This window comes from Ciconia boyciana, chromosome 2 (assembly GCF_034638445.1).
Source record: "Ciconia boyciana chromosome 2, ASM3463844v1, whole genome shotgun sequence".
Taxonomy (NCBI): Eukaryota; Metazoa; Chordata; class Aves; order Ciconiiformes; family Ciconiidae; genus Ciconia; species Ciconia boyciana.
The window spans coordinates 6,402,246-6,417,594 of record NC_132935.1 but is presented as its reverse complement, the minus strand read 5'-3'; the positions used below and the strand labels follow the sequence as shown (position 1 = coordinate 6,417,594).

Sequence of the window (15,349 nt, the reverse complement as noted above, 5' to 3'; positions counted from 1 at the left end):
TTCCATGCTAGATAACTGTCACAGAAAAGGAAATGGCTTCAAGGGCCAGGTGCTATTTCAAAGCACAATATCCCTTCTTTGGGCCTTTGGGGTGGGGATAGAGTCCCATAAGAGTTCCAGCACAGTGTGGGATTCATCTGATCAAGTGTAGGTGTCAAGTAAGTAGAGAGTCAATTCTGATATCCTCCATAGTCAATGTACAAGAACAAGCCTAGAGAAAATTAGACCAGAAAAGTAAAATATGTCTGATAAATCACACCCTAAAAATGCATCTTTCCTTCCACTGATCATAAAAGGAATTAAACTCCCCCTATTAGGCCACAAATGGACATCTACACCACAATTGCCTAAAGTTAAGTGAGATGATACTACCCTAGGTTGACTTTTTCAATTCTTTATAAGAATTTTTTTTTACAATGAGGGTGGTGAGACACTGGAACAGGTTGCCCAAAGAAGTGTGGATGCCCCATCATTGGAAGTTCTCAAGGTCAGGTTGGATGGGGCTTTGAGCAAACTGATGGTTGATCATGGCAGGGGGTTTGGACTAGATGATCTTTAAAGGTCCCTTTCAACCCAAACCATTCTATGATTCTATGAAATTCACCCTTGCTGGTGCACCCTCCTGTCTTCCTTCCTGCCTTCCTCCAGTCTTTGCCCCTGTCTTTCAAAGCTCTGAGATCCTCTGTCTTTGCTGCTCTTTTCCTACATGTGGGCTATCACCTTTCCTTCAGAGAACTTACTCATCTGGGCTATAGCCCATACTTCATCTTTAACAATGGAAAACCTCAATAGCCAAATGCAGTGTACCTGTTGGAGCCAGGAGATCCTCCATGCTGGTTGTAAGACTTCTAGATGCTAAAGAAACAACCCTGTATTGCTGGTTTTGTTTTTTTCTTAACTAAAGAATCCCATAGAAGTGAAGGGAGTTTCACTTCAAATATAGCTAACATTAAGCCCAGAGCTGGCTGTGGGCATTGACAAGCTACAAAAATTTCATGGTTGTCCTTCCTCTGTCCAAGTTCTTTAAAAACTGTCTTATCATCTGTGAATGTGAGAGCTTCACTTAAGACTTTAAGCATTGTCACCATAGATATATCAAGCCAAGAGGAACTTGTGCAGTTTGAAGGGAAATCCTTGTAGCAATACTGCTAATTTACTTAAATATATTTTAAAAGGCTTTATGTGAAAGGACAATAAATTAAAATTCCAAAGGTTGAGACAGAAACAAAGATGCTAACTGTGCAGTTATTTTGCTATTTGTTATTAGGGTAATTCTTAATATATATTTATGTTTATATAAATAAAAAAGATCTGAAAATAAGTCCATGTTGATTGATATAGTTTGATGAAGTCCAACCACTTAAGTGTTATTTATATTATAATGACAATGAAGATTTCTTTGCAATATAGTCTACACAGTTAGAGTGGATTTACAATATTGAGAGTCATTATCAAAGCAACATCCCATTAAAAAGAATCAAAGAAGAAAAAGAAGGGGAAGCTATTCTGATATCCTTAAAATGAATGCTCAGCTAGACCATTACTGCCAATATTTTCCAAAATGTTCTGCCAGCATAAGGAATATAATAACTATGTCTCCTTGTTTCACAGGAATGACATCTCCCAGATTTTTCTGAGGCTCCATAGAAGCTCTCTGACATATCCCACAAGGAGCAAATTGTATGGACCTAATCCAACTCCATGTACAATCCAACTCCAATTCTGAAATCTGATTCTGAGCCATGGAAGGATATTATATGTATAGGAACATGGAAACATTTAGGTATGTGTATCCATCAGACAGAGCACTGGTAGCAGTATAGAATGTGAAAGTGAACACACTGAAAGGCCCACCAACTTCTGCAGCAATACAAAAGAGACCTTTTCACATTTTCCTTCTCTCACAATTATGGAAACAGAAGGCTGGGAATGCTGTCTAATGTACAAGGCAAGGCAAGAAACCATCAATCTGAATGTAAGAACAGCTACACTGGTATGTTGTCAGACTCAGTATACTACTCAGGATTGAAAAAGTTAGTGAATGAAACCTTGAAATAAGCACACTACTTTGTACAGACTGTATAGATATACACACACACATATATTAGGCACATATATATGTGTAAACTAACCTCTCTCTTAATGTTTTTCAAAATTTTTTGTTGGCAGACTCCTGAATATTTTCTAAAAGAGGAACAGACCCTCATACAGCACACTGAAGCTTGCTGATGGTTGGAGATTGCTTTTCTTTCTTCTTTTTCACATACTCCTTAGAAGTCCATGTCTGTGGCTCAAAACCACTGCACTGTATGACAGCTTAACCTAGATATCCCATTATACTTAAAATTCTGTAAACAATTTACCAAGGAAGAAGTAAGCTGCGGTATGTAAGTGTAGCTGGCACTAAAATGTTGAGGCCAAAAAGTGATAAAGACTTCCCAAACAAGAAGCAGGAACCAGAAGTTCTTGATTCCTAACAGAATTTATTTGTTAACTGGGTAAATCCAGCTTTTAGCTTTAAACTATCAATTTATAAAAGGGAAAAAACAGAAAATAATATCTACCTATTTAATTCAAGTACTGAGGTAACATTTAATGTTTAAAAAACTTGTCAATATTGAAACACACCATGAAACAGTTTCTATATGATTTCTGTCCCTTTGAGGGGCAGATGATTTTCAGGTGCAATATACCTTCCTATTTTCTTGTGATCTTAATCTCACCCTTTTGTACATTCCTTCTTTCTCCTTCCTATTTTAAAAACATGCCTACATTATCAAACCAGCCTTGTTCTTTAGCAGTCTTTACCAGTCTGATAGCAACTCTTTCCTTGAACTAATTCTGTCTAAGTTTTCCACTTTTCTTCTTTTGAAAAAACCTAGTTTTACTTTTTGTATGTACAAATATTTCCCTGTGGTTGTGAGGGGTTTTTTTTTTTCATTTTTGAATTGTCTTATTTCAGAAATCTCCACTTAATCTTGATCTTAATTTACTGATGAGAGTCTTGACACCTGAAACCACGTTTGTCATTTTTTTATACTTTTCATCACAAGATATAGAGGACTGGTCACTTATGTTTTTAAACAAATTATGTTTGCATTAAAAAATTGCCTGCCTTCAAAACAAAAATAATTGTGAACAATTATTCCCTTTCTCTTTTTTGAAAAAACTGCTGTGACATTGAAAATTTATCAAAATGTTATGAAAATGTATAGAAAGTTATTGAAATTTGTCATTTCAAATCTGATAACTTTTTGATAAAAAATTTAATGAAAAATTGAAAAAAAAAACTAAAAAAGTGAGAAATAGGTTATTTTCCAAACCCTTAAAAACAACTTGGATATCTTTGTATGAATAAAGTTTTAAATGTTTCAACCAGCTGTAACCATATAATAATTAGGACTGTATATAGCACTGCAAATGGGCATTAGTAAAGCATTAATAGAGCATTGCAGAGGAGTCTAAGAAGACATCCTTATATTTTTTAAGCTTTCCACAATCCTTACTGCTCTATGTCTCCAGACTATTTTCATCCAACTGGTTTTTTAGGGGTATTACTGGCTAGATTTTGAATTTCGTATCAGAGTAATAAATTTTAAAAAAATAAAAATTTGTTGGGGTAAATGTACTTAGATACAAATGTAAAAGTAAAAATTGTACCTCTAAGGTTATAACAAGCACAATAATGATCCTCTATAAATGTAAACAGAATAAATGTTAGCAGATGCCACTGATATTTTACAAGTAATCCAATAGACTCGTCTTGGCTTGGCAGCTTCTAACTTGAACAAAATTCTTCCCGACTTAAAATTGGGGTTTTTTTTAAGAAAAATGTCAAGATTTCTTCCTTCTATGTATGTTAAATATTTCACTTCTTTCCATTATTTGAATGTACGTATGTTACAGATTATTACCAGTAATGGAACCATCCAAATATTTTATTTCAACAAATGGAAACATTGAAACTTTCATAAATGTTTTTCGGACTTCTCAGTTCATCACAAAGAAAGTTTTAACCTGAGTTCATATAAGCTTGTTTCCTCTTGTGTTAGCTACCCCAAAAGTGCTACAAATGTATAGCTTTGTTAATACATAAATAAGCATTAAATCAAGGACAGCCAAGCTCCTGGGTTAATATTCAGGAGAAATGGGAATCATATTGGTCCAATCACATTTAGAGAATTTTACTTCTTATTCTGATTCTGTACTTCCAAAGTGGCTCATGTCTTTATGCGGACAAAGAACATAGAAACTAAAGAGGAATATTTATTTCTTCCAAAAGCACCAATATTTGGAAGCTTGAATGCCTTAAAGCCATAGCACTTTATTCTCTGAAACAGAAATGGAAATGGAGAGTTTGAAAGTCCCACCTGATCTCATTTCTAACACTGCATTCTTTTGGCTAAAGGATTCTCCTCCAGTCAATGAAAAGGTTTGCCTCTGTTACTCCGTACTTCAGGCACTATTTGAAGTAGTTGAGTCCTGCCACGAGGAAAAACTTCTCCAGGAAAAGTTCAGAGTCCAGCACGGCAATGTGGGCAGCCCGGCCTATCAATGTGTTGGCGGTGTTTGGCAGAGCATGGAACACATTGTGTCTGATCAAAGTGCAGTCCTTCGCCCCAATCAAAGGCTGGAGCAGGTTGTTAATCATTTCTGCATAAACAGGACCTGCAAAAGAGTTTAGAAGTCACACCTACATGCCAAAGCTGCCAGATCCCATTTCCTTCCAGTATAATTTAATTACAGTCACAATGAGAAGGAAAATGGAAGCAAGGCCAAATTGCAAAAGATAGCAAATCTCAAAGATTTGCCAAGTGCCAGGATGTTGTTAATCTAATGGAGGCACTGGGCATCTGAAGAGATCTGCTGAAGCTGCTAGCATGAAGAGTGGGACACTCCTCAGCATTTAGTCTCATTTCCTCTGTGGTGAAAGGAAATGCTTGTTTCCTTCAGCAGAAGAAGGTTGGACTCACGCTGCCTGTGAATTCAAATGCAAAAGGGACTGGCAAGACCTAGAGGACCATTCGGGTTTCTCTGGGGAATCGAATGCAGGAAAGGACATCATACCGATAGTTGAGGAGTTTATAGGGCAAAAACAATGGTTCAGGAAACTAATACTCATAAATGATCTACACTGGATATAGATCTGGCTCCTGCTAGGTCAAACGTCTCCCTCAGAAACAACCACTGGAAGAGAGAGTCAGAAAATTACCTTTTAATTCATATCTGAGGTAGGATAGAAAAAGCTGTAATTTAGGTAAGGTGCATGAAGGCAACCACGTTGATTATTGGGCCTGGATGTCTCTTCCTACTTTCAAAGAGTACCTCTATTTCTAGATAATCACACATGTGAAACGGGTATGAAATTACAATGAACATTGCTTCTGGAAGTGGTATCAAACTGATGCCATGAAACATTTCATAAATGAGGGAGACTGCTAATAACAAAGGCAATACTTGGGACAATACACAGCCTGAGCTCACAAGACGGCTAGGCCTCTGATGGCATGAGTCCTGGTGTACTTTACAAATGTTATTACAAACCAATATGATTTCAGATCTGTCCCTTAAATTACCTGGCAATCATCCAAACACTTTTGAAAACAAAGGGAAACCCCCCCGACTTTGGATGTGCTGAGAGAGATTTCATTATGTGAAACAAAGGTGAGACAATACTAGTAAATCAGTAGAATACAGAAAAACATTGTCAAGAGCTAGTTCTATTATCATCACTTTAAAAAAAATAAATTAGAGGGAAGGGAAAGAAGCAGTAAGAAACCTTTGATTATGACCTGATTGAAATTTGTTTTCATCAGACAAAGATCTTCTTAAAAAGCTTCTTTTATTGATTTCAGTAATTTCCTGTGGGAAGAGAACACTTTCTTCCTTATCAAATAAACATGTGAGTTTTCATCACGCTGATGAAAAACCCTTCTAATGCAATCACCTCAGTTACACAAAAACACAATTCCTCAACAGCTTTGTAAATACAGAAAGGATCTTAAACATACCTGTGTGTCTGTCCTTAAGTGCATTTTTGCACATTTCTATTCTTGCTGAATGAAAGGGTACATATCTGTCTTGAGGTGAGGCCACTAACACAACATTTTTAAAGTACTGAAGACCTGTGGCAAATGCATTAAATACGTTTATCATAATGATATACAGCAATGAAAATACATACAGTGTTAGCATGTGTACTTCGTGTTCAAACACATTTGAAAATCTACAGTGCAAAATAGATTATAATAATTAAAACATGCAATACAAGCTTAGAAAGATTCATAATAGCTTAAACCCATTTCTGATCCTTCTGTGAACTATTTGTTACTCATCAACACTCATATAGGTTAATTGTATGTCAACAAAAAAAGTAAGAACTCTCTCTGTTTGAAAAAAGTGTTTGATTAAAACCTTAATCTTGCAAATATTTATGCCTCTAAACGTTGGAAACACATGTACAGCCCCACTGCAGTCAATGAGTGGTTTTGGATAAATAAGTGTTCACAGGAATGGGGATCACATTAAAAAAACCCAGAACAAATTAGCACAATTTTCAAACAAAATAGAGAGGGAGAAGAAGAGGAACCAGCTTCAGTGCTATGATGTCTTACTATTACATCAGTGTTGAGGGAGCCTTGGGATCCAGTCCTTGCATTCAGCAGTCCCTTGATAAATGCATACTGCTGGTACATGGACTGGAAACAAGGAATCCTCCCTCTTCCCTGGAGGCAATGGGGCCACTGATGGGCTGTGGAAACAGGCTCCTGCTGTTTGCCCTGTCTGTGGTCTCTTGAGCCCTCCATCACCCACATTCAGCAGAAAAGTAGGAAGATGGACACAAATGATCTAGTCTACTAGTCCAGAGAATATCCTGAACACAGAAGAGCTGTGGGTTTGACCTTCATTTTTCCCTCCCCCTTATGGGAAAGGGGCCCAGAACCAAGTCCTTTGATTTCTAGATTTTCATAGAAAAGTTGACCATCACCACCACAAAGAAGAGTCCTTCTGGCTGCCTTTCTAAGCCTGGCTGAAGCTGTCTATCATTTTCTTTTTGTGCAATCAAACCAACTCAGTTTGTGGCTTCAGTCTGAGGTAAAAAGTAGAAGTAACTGTGAGTGTTACCATATCTAAATCTTATGTGAAGAGGTTCAACAGGGAATAATGTTTATTTTTTCTTTCACAACAAGCACAAGGAACATTTAAAGAGATTGCAAAGTAGCAGGGACTTCTACTTTAAGAAGAAAGTCAGAAATTGCTGGAGGCTTAAAGAGTTATCTGGGAAAGTAGGCACAACACTGCTTCTGATATTTCTTCCTCTGTAGGTTCTTTCAACTACTTTTGGCAGCAGGGTGCTAGAGTAGGGGCACCTCTATTTTGACTCAGTGTGCCAGCTCGTATGTTCACATGTGAACCTACCTACTTCTTCAGATTTTTCGCCTAAGCATCTACCTGGATGATTCTGACTTTACAGACAACCCTCTTCACATTTAATTTTCTGCTTTCTGCTTTTGCAGTGACAACACCTTCATTTATAGCCTGTTAGATCTCCAGTCTACCAAGCTAACAAAGAACGAATCGCTTTGACTCACAACACATGCTTGGGAATCCTTTGCTTGGGAAGTTACAATGTGAGCTTCCTGTGTAGACCCAATTTTATTTGAACATGACAGTAGTAAAGCAGACATCAACTGTACCCCACAGAAATCAGAGCCAGGGAATCAAAGGGAAAATTCAAATAAGGAAATTCAAATAACGCCAAGATACAGCAGTTTCCCGTCATTGATTATGTCATGTAATGTGTTCATAAAATCACGAAACAGCTCTAGGTCTGTCAGACTAAGTATTAAGAGGTTATATTCATCTTAACATAGTCTTTGTTTCCTATTAGCAATGTACCAAAGTATGAGAAAAAAATTAAATATCAAGCAGTTACCTTGTGACTACGTACTTAGCACCAGTTTGCTGATACACAATATTAAAAATAACTCTTAAAATAAAACATTTGCTTGAACAGAAGGATCATGCTTGCTTTCTTTTCTTAACAAAAGTGTGATTTATTTCATTTATTCATGACAGACCAAGGAATGGGTAAAAGGATCTCTATTTAGACATCATTTTTCCAGTGTGAGGCCATAAATCTCTCTCTGTAGTACAAAGGTGTCACAATAGACATGAATAAAATTTGCTTTTCATCTCACAGTCATATTTCCTAGAGACAAGAGATCTTAAACTTAAGAAAAAATAAAAAAGGAAAAATTATTTTCATCTAGTAGCATAAATTGAGCAATGGTGGCCTGTCAAGAATGATATTTCTTGCTTGCAGAATATAAACTTAGGTGCATGTTTACTACAGCATGGAGGTCTTATTTGGTGCTAACAGTTTGGCAAATATATTCACTGATAACTGGCACAGAAAAAATGCATAGATAAAATAGACATTAGATTTTAGACAGGACAGCCCTTCCTGAAAGCAAGAGTTTTTAAAGAAAGATCATTAATAAAATGCAGATTTCCTTTACTCTCTGAAGGGCATGGCAATCCAGTATAATCCTCTGGAATAGCCCTTGATATTTACACAACCACATCAAGCACTACTCACCCGTTTTTTGGCTGAGCTGATAGAGGAAACACTTGCGCAGATCTGCATTGTCCCTGAAGGTCAGTTGCAAAAGTGACCCTGACTTTTTCAACTTCTGCATGAGCCATAGACCTGGAATGAAAATCAGTGCACATTTTTATCCTGTTTGTAATCATCAACCAAAGGGATTAAACACATGTGCCTACAGTAAGGGTAGCATTGTAACTCAATAATATTAAGTTTTTGTTTCTCTTGTATTGTTAAACAATGGGGAGAAAAGTCTAAGGGTCTCACTGGATAGGCGTAATGGTTTTAAACTAAAAGAGGGTAGATTCAGACTACATATAAGGAAGAAATTTTTTATGATGAGGGTGCTGGAACACTGGAACGGGTTGCCCAGAGAGGTGGTAGATGCCCCATCCCTGGAAACATTCAAGATCAGGTTGGACAGCGCTCTGAGCAACCTGATCTAGTTGAAGATGTTCCTGCTCATTACAGGGAGGGTGGACTAATGATCTTTAAAGGTCCCTTCCAACCCAAACTATTCTATGATTCTATGATTATCTATGTCATGGTAGCATAAGCCCTCAAGAAGGCTAAACTGTGGGCCATTCCCTTCCCATAGCACTGTGTCTTCTTCAGCCATGGAGATGCCTCTCTTTATTGGCAGTATACAGAGAAGTAGAAGAATACAGTGGAAGCAAGGTCATCGCTCACTGCTGCACACCCTTGGGTTTTCCAGGGAGCACTGTGCTGGACTTTGTAGTAGATACTGAAAGCCCCTCTCATTGCAATTTTTTCTGTGTGGGTTTGAAGTCTTCAGCAAATATTTTCCACAACTTCAGCCTACAAGTCATGTTCTTACGATTTATTGCTACCTCCATGTGTTGCTCTCTCATGCACTTTGCCATGGACTGCAGCCAGTCATAGCTTTCCCATCGACTCTTACCTGTACTAACCAAAGTACTGTTGTTGTAAAGGGTTCCCAGGTGAGGCCCAGAGAGGGACAAGAAGGTGTGTAACTTGTTGAGGTAATAGCGAAACCTGGGGCGAGTTAGTACAGATCGAATGATGACGTTACCAAGGGAATGTCCAATAAAACTGTTGGGAAAGAAAGAATTACATTAACACAAAACCCATTTGTATTTTATTTAAATTAAACATAAGGGTGGCATAAATTGCTCTTGAGGGGAATCTATCAGGGCTTTCAGTAACATCATTTAGTTACCATTTCACATTTTCTTTCAGCCTAGTAGATACTCTTCCATCTATAACAATGTAAAAATTCATCTCACTGATTGAATGGCTTTTGACACGGGGTGCTTTTGGAAAAGCTAATTTCACTGAATGTTGCTCATGTAACTCAGTTACATGACTGTTATAGTCTGATATACAGTCTAATAGTCTGATAGTTACAGACTATTAACTATCAGAACACTTACCTTATTCGGGATATGGAGAGGTTGTACAACTGGATATGCTGAATAATTTCATCCAATAATCGGTCAGTCATTGTATCAAAATCAGCAAAAGTATCAGTCTGGTGAAAAATTGAATGAATTTGTGAATTAAAATATATTGCACTTATTGCAGACTGATGTTATTTTCAAAGTAAAATGCAAGCAGAAATGTAATAACCAGTCTAAATTTTCTTTATACATGCTCATAGGGGAAGGGGGGGGATTTTTCTCAGTCTCCAGGTCCCCTAAAAATTGAAGTTCTCCCTTGAAAACAGAGTAATGAAGTTTCACTTTCAGTTTATTAACAAATAGCTTCCAACTAATATTGCAAACTTACTCAAGACAAGTATTTTCTTTCTCACATAGCTTCAACAGTAACAACAATACCATGGGTCAGTGTGGGTCACATAGCTATCGTTAAAGCCCATGTGGAAATTCACTGTCCTCAGTGAGCTCGTAGGTAAGGAAAGGCAAAATTTTCTTTTTTCAAATGTCTCTTTGACTCTATATGGTGCCTTTTAGCTTCAAGAACCCAACCTGAGAATTCAAGTTAGGACTAGAGTAACCCCACACTTTGTAGGGCATGGAAATAGGGCCCTCTAGAAGACAATTCATATTTTAAGGGGATTAAATTACCTCCTGTGGTTGCTTCTCTTTCTCTACCAACTGTGCCTCTAACTTTGGCACGTGTCATGATAGGATAAACCTGGACCTACAATTTATTAAGATTAAGATTAACAATATTAGGCTGAGTGATTCCAAAGTCATAAGTATGGTCTTAAAGCAGCCTGACTTGATGCTGGTGGGAACTGTTAATGCTCAGCTGCTGTAGATACCATACTATGTACCTGGAAGAAAAGCTTTTGGCATTTAGGATTTAACAGATTACTATGATAAAATAGTTTACAACATTATACACTGACACACAGGTTACGCTGATGCTAAGGATGTAATCACAAAATTATTTGGCCATCTTAATGAAATGCTGTGCATTTGTTATTCAACAGTTATCAGGAAGAGAATAAGTGCTAGAGAAAGGCAAACGATGTGTTGCTTGCAACAGTACTGCCAGTTGTGATATAATAAAATAAATAATATATTGTCCAGTCTATACGATTGCAGGCAGATCTTATTCAGAATTGTGTCATTTGGCAATCCAACAGGACTTTAAATCAAATTCATAACTAATGAGATGCCACAAAACCAATCATCAAATGTTGGAACAGCTATTCAGAGCAAACATGTCAGTAATTAATGCTTTTGTGACACAACTCATCTGGCTAATTGCAGGTCTTGCAAAGGAAAACATGAGCATATTTACTTTGTGGTACAGCCTTAAAATAAATATTCTCATAACTACAAACAGTCCACTAACCTTCTGCCTGTTCATTTTGTCTGCATTGATAATTAATGATTTCCTCCTAGGCTCATTATCCCAAGTCTTTCAGGTTGCTTAAAAGCAGAAGAATCTCAGCCTGAACATTAATCATAAACAAAACACTTCAAGCGTCATATTTCATCTGGTTATATCTCCATCCTTTAGTAACATCTCAGTCTAATTGAGCTTGTCAAATGTATCACAAATGATGCCTAAAAAAAGTGATTTGTGTTTTCTTCTATAAGGCAAACTTCAGCTAAACAACTGATTTCTTGGTCATTTTCAGTGTGGTTCTCAGAGCAGGGAAAAAAGGGTGACAGGATGCTTTACAGCATCCAAATAGTCTTCAAACCACACAGGTTCTATTTCCAGTGCCATGGAAACTTCCTCACCTTCCCAGACTATAAAAGCACTAAAAGTTCCTGTTACGGGCTCTGGATAATGTTAAATAGAGATGTCGTAAGATGTTTCATTCTCTGAAAACATGAGAAGAGGCTTTGATGCAAGTCTGAAGTGGCCTCCTCATTATTTTCATCTTGCTTATGTTTACTGTGCAGGTCTGCTGCTGACAGAGATGTGCACCGGAAGGTGGCAAGTTCACAGACTGACAGCAACTAGCCACTTCAAAATATAAAAGCTGTTGAACAAAGAAGGTTGAAAAGTTTTGACTCAAGGTTCTCAGCTGCTCATAAATGAGAATAAGATTTCTAACTGGGCACTGGAAATCCTTATCTTGTGCATAAAGGTAGCGCTCTGTGTCATAATTATGTGTTCATTGCAGAGCAAAGCACAGAATTAATTTCTGTTTCTCTGCCTAGACTTGCAATGAATTTTTCTGGAAGACGTTTCTTTATCATTCAAGGAAATACATCTCGCAAACATTGCAACATGAGAAGCAATGGCTGATGCAGCAAAGGAAGCCGATAACACGTGCTGGATATTCCACATTCTCCAGAGAATTTAGCATCACTAAACTTGCTGCTTTCTGTTGGTACTGTGTTGCCTGGCATCCAACAGGCAGAGGCACCAGACTGCTAAGTTTGCAAACTGACAGAATAAATCAATTTTCTTCTTCTAAGGTCTAGACCTATAAGTGCTAATGTCATTGTCTTTGACTTTAATGCTAGGAATATTTTCTGGTGGGTTTGAACACCCTATCAAATTAGACAGGAACAGGACCAGGCCTTTGCACTAAATACTACATAAAATTCCCTGAATTCCCCAGTGCTTTTGCTTCATTCAGCTGGTGAAAAGGCTTTGCTGAAGGCCCTGTTTCAGCAATGTCAACAGCTTGTAGCAGATCTAAAGGAAGACAGAAATTAGCTCTATACTACCTGATTTCTTTCAGACATTAGGAAGTCCAGTTTTCCATCAGGGAGTCCCAGTTCTATAAAAGTCTTTACCAGCCGCAGATCTGCACTGTTACCTAGAAATAAATGGTATTTTATAAGATGTAATTCAACAGAAAAATAACTAATCTGGAGTCAATTTAATACATTCATCTTCCTGTAAACCTTGACACCAGGGAGCTCTTCCTAAGTGCTACTAAAACAGCTCACTTCACTGTAGGATCATGCATTGAAACAGCGGGAGAGCAAGAATACCCACAGCCTGCACAAAGTGGTGCTGGACCTCACCTCCTGCTGCTGGAGACTGCATAAATGGTGGGGAAGAAAGGGCAAAGATCAGGCCCAGAATAACTCTGTCCCCTATCTGCTGAACAGCAGAAGTAAGACAAAAGGCTGAGGTCTGTCCTTCCACCTTCACAGCTGGTAAGGCTCCCAGGGGACACTGCAGCCCTGCCAGGGACCTCAGCACATGTGGTGGGGTATAGGGCTGTACCTTCAGACGTAGAGTGGCCTGCCTCTGTGTATTCACAATTAGACATGGTGCTGAGATAGCGTTGGGCTCCTAGTATTTTGGGAGATGCCCCACTTCATACAAGGATATTCCAAAGTCTTCTGAAATGTTTTGTTGGAAAAGGAGGTGCCTCCACCTTGTGAGAAGGACATTACTGCCACTGAGATATTGAATGGCAAATGGTGCTCGCTCAAGCCAGCAAGTGTTTGTTTTCCACCTTTCTGAGAATGCCTGAGATTTCAGAGTCTCTACCCCTCCTTCTGTATAGTTTCAAGGTTAACATCTACACCTTCCCCATTGATACCAATAATTTGTCAAGAGAAGTTTCAAGTTTAACATATCTGTCTACTGCTTAGAAAGCAAATATGTAAAAAAATTCCAGGCCATGCTTCCTCTACAGTGAATAATGATTTTTATTCTCTCACTTTCCAAAGGCGGCTAGTATCTACCCTTTAACAGTGTTGGGGAGGTTTAAATAATGTTTTCATCCTGGTGACATACTGCAAAACAACCAGGCATCTGCAGAAAGACAAGAAGAGTTACTGTAATGCACTCCTCCTGTACACAGAAGGACTGACGTACCTTGGTGTAGAATGCTGTTTAAACAACAACCAAAAAAGTGGCAGCACCCATTTATTAGAGCAAATATTTAATATTCTCCTAGATCCTTTATTACAATGGACTGAATAACATAATATGGACTAGAGACTTGGCTAAGATAAATACTTTCCTTAGACTCTCCATTCTTTTATACTTGCTGAACATCTGCCCTTTTTTTGGTTTACACCAAAATGACCTGCAAACAGAAATTCCTCTTGGCCTTACCATCCAGTCCATGGACACAGACAACCAGGTGAATTCCATCTTCCAAATTTTCTTCCTCTTCCTCTGGTGGAAAATATGGGATATCAGAAGCTAGTACAGATAAGTCACTGTACAGAAATCCTTCAATCTTCATTTCTTTTTTAAATTTTTCTTTGGCCTGATAAAAACTGGAGAATACATTAATTAATCATAATAGAACTGGGTGTTCAACAACAAACCTTCAAACTAGAAACAAGGAGGCTCGTATTTTCAAGAAGTTAGGTGTGCAGCTTTCATGTAGAGACCTGGATACTATTCCTTATCTATTCTGATTGAGAAAAATCAGGATGCAGGGAAGAAAATCTGTTTCTGAGTGATTTGGCTACATACACAGAATAGCTAAAGCCCATTAGCACCTCACACCTGCCAGAGGAATGAAGGATTTACAAAAAATAATTTTCTGGTGGCCCATAACAATGAGACTAAGATACAGAATTAGCAATTTTGCGTCTTAACACTGTCATCAACCTTATAGATACTGAAATGCAAAATGTATAATTTTGCTAGCATCAGATGTGTTTATAGGCAGGTAGAAGGTGGTGTCCCCATTCCTCAGACTGTGGAGTTAAAAGATGCACCTCATATGGCAGATATTTTGTTTTGGTTTGGTTTCGGGTTCTTTTGAAAACATAATCGCTAAGAGGAAGAGCAGCTCAGTGCTGAAAGAATTAAGCTAGCCCCTTTCCTACTCAAGGCCTAAAATTTGACACATGAATTCACCCTGAAGCATTCTGCTGGCTGAAGGTGCCAAACTCTTCAGTGGCTTTTTGACTTAGCAAAACTTATCCAGAGCTTTTAGGAATTAATAATCACAACATAAGCGTAGAATTAGGTAGAAAACTGGAATGGACCAGTTTAGGAGATATAAACCTTTAAATCTTGGGGATAGCTTAAGGCCACTTGGTATAATGGTGAGCAAGTACTTACATCAGCCCTACTGACTTTAAAGGGACACAAGAATGAAAAATCTAGCATTCAGGCCATGGACCTGGAGGCCCTGGATTCATGTGCATGAATACAAGCTTAAATATTTTGCTTCACAAAGAAGGAACAAATTTTGTGCTTAGATTAAGCAAGACTTACAGCAGGGTCTATAAAAAGAACCTCAAGATGCTTTCAAAAAAATAAAAATAAAGCCTTGGGTCACAAATGAATGCACATGCAGACAGCCAACATTTTGGGCAGCTGAATGGGTTAAGAAATTCC

At 37.9% G+C, this 15,349-nt stretch overlaps 1 protein-coding gene across 1 annotated transcript in view; it reads right to left on the bottom strand.

Moving 5' to 3' along the window:
* Positions 1–4,462: 4,462 nt before the first annotated feature.
* The window catches only part of FAM135B (family with sequence similarity 135 member B), a 154,283-nt gene continuing 143,396 nt past the window's right edge, over positions 4,463–15,349 (bottom strand). The window contains exons 13-19 of the mRNA XM_072851150.1: positions 14,105–14,271; positions 12,754–12,845; positions 10,024–10,121; positions 9,531–9,682; positions 8,603–8,713; positions 6,012–6,125; positions 4,463–4,668 (exon numbers count right to left, since the gene is read on the bottom strand). Coding sequence (XP_072707251.1) covers positions 4,463–4,668; positions 6,012–6,125; positions 8,603–8,713; positions 9,531–9,682; positions 10,024–10,121; positions 12,754–12,845; positions 14,105–14,271 — 940 coding nt within the window. The remainder of the gene's footprint in view (positions 4,669–6,011; positions 6,126–8,602; positions 8,714–9,530; positions 9,683–10,023; positions 10,122–12,753; positions 12,846–14,104; positions 14,272–15,349) is intronic.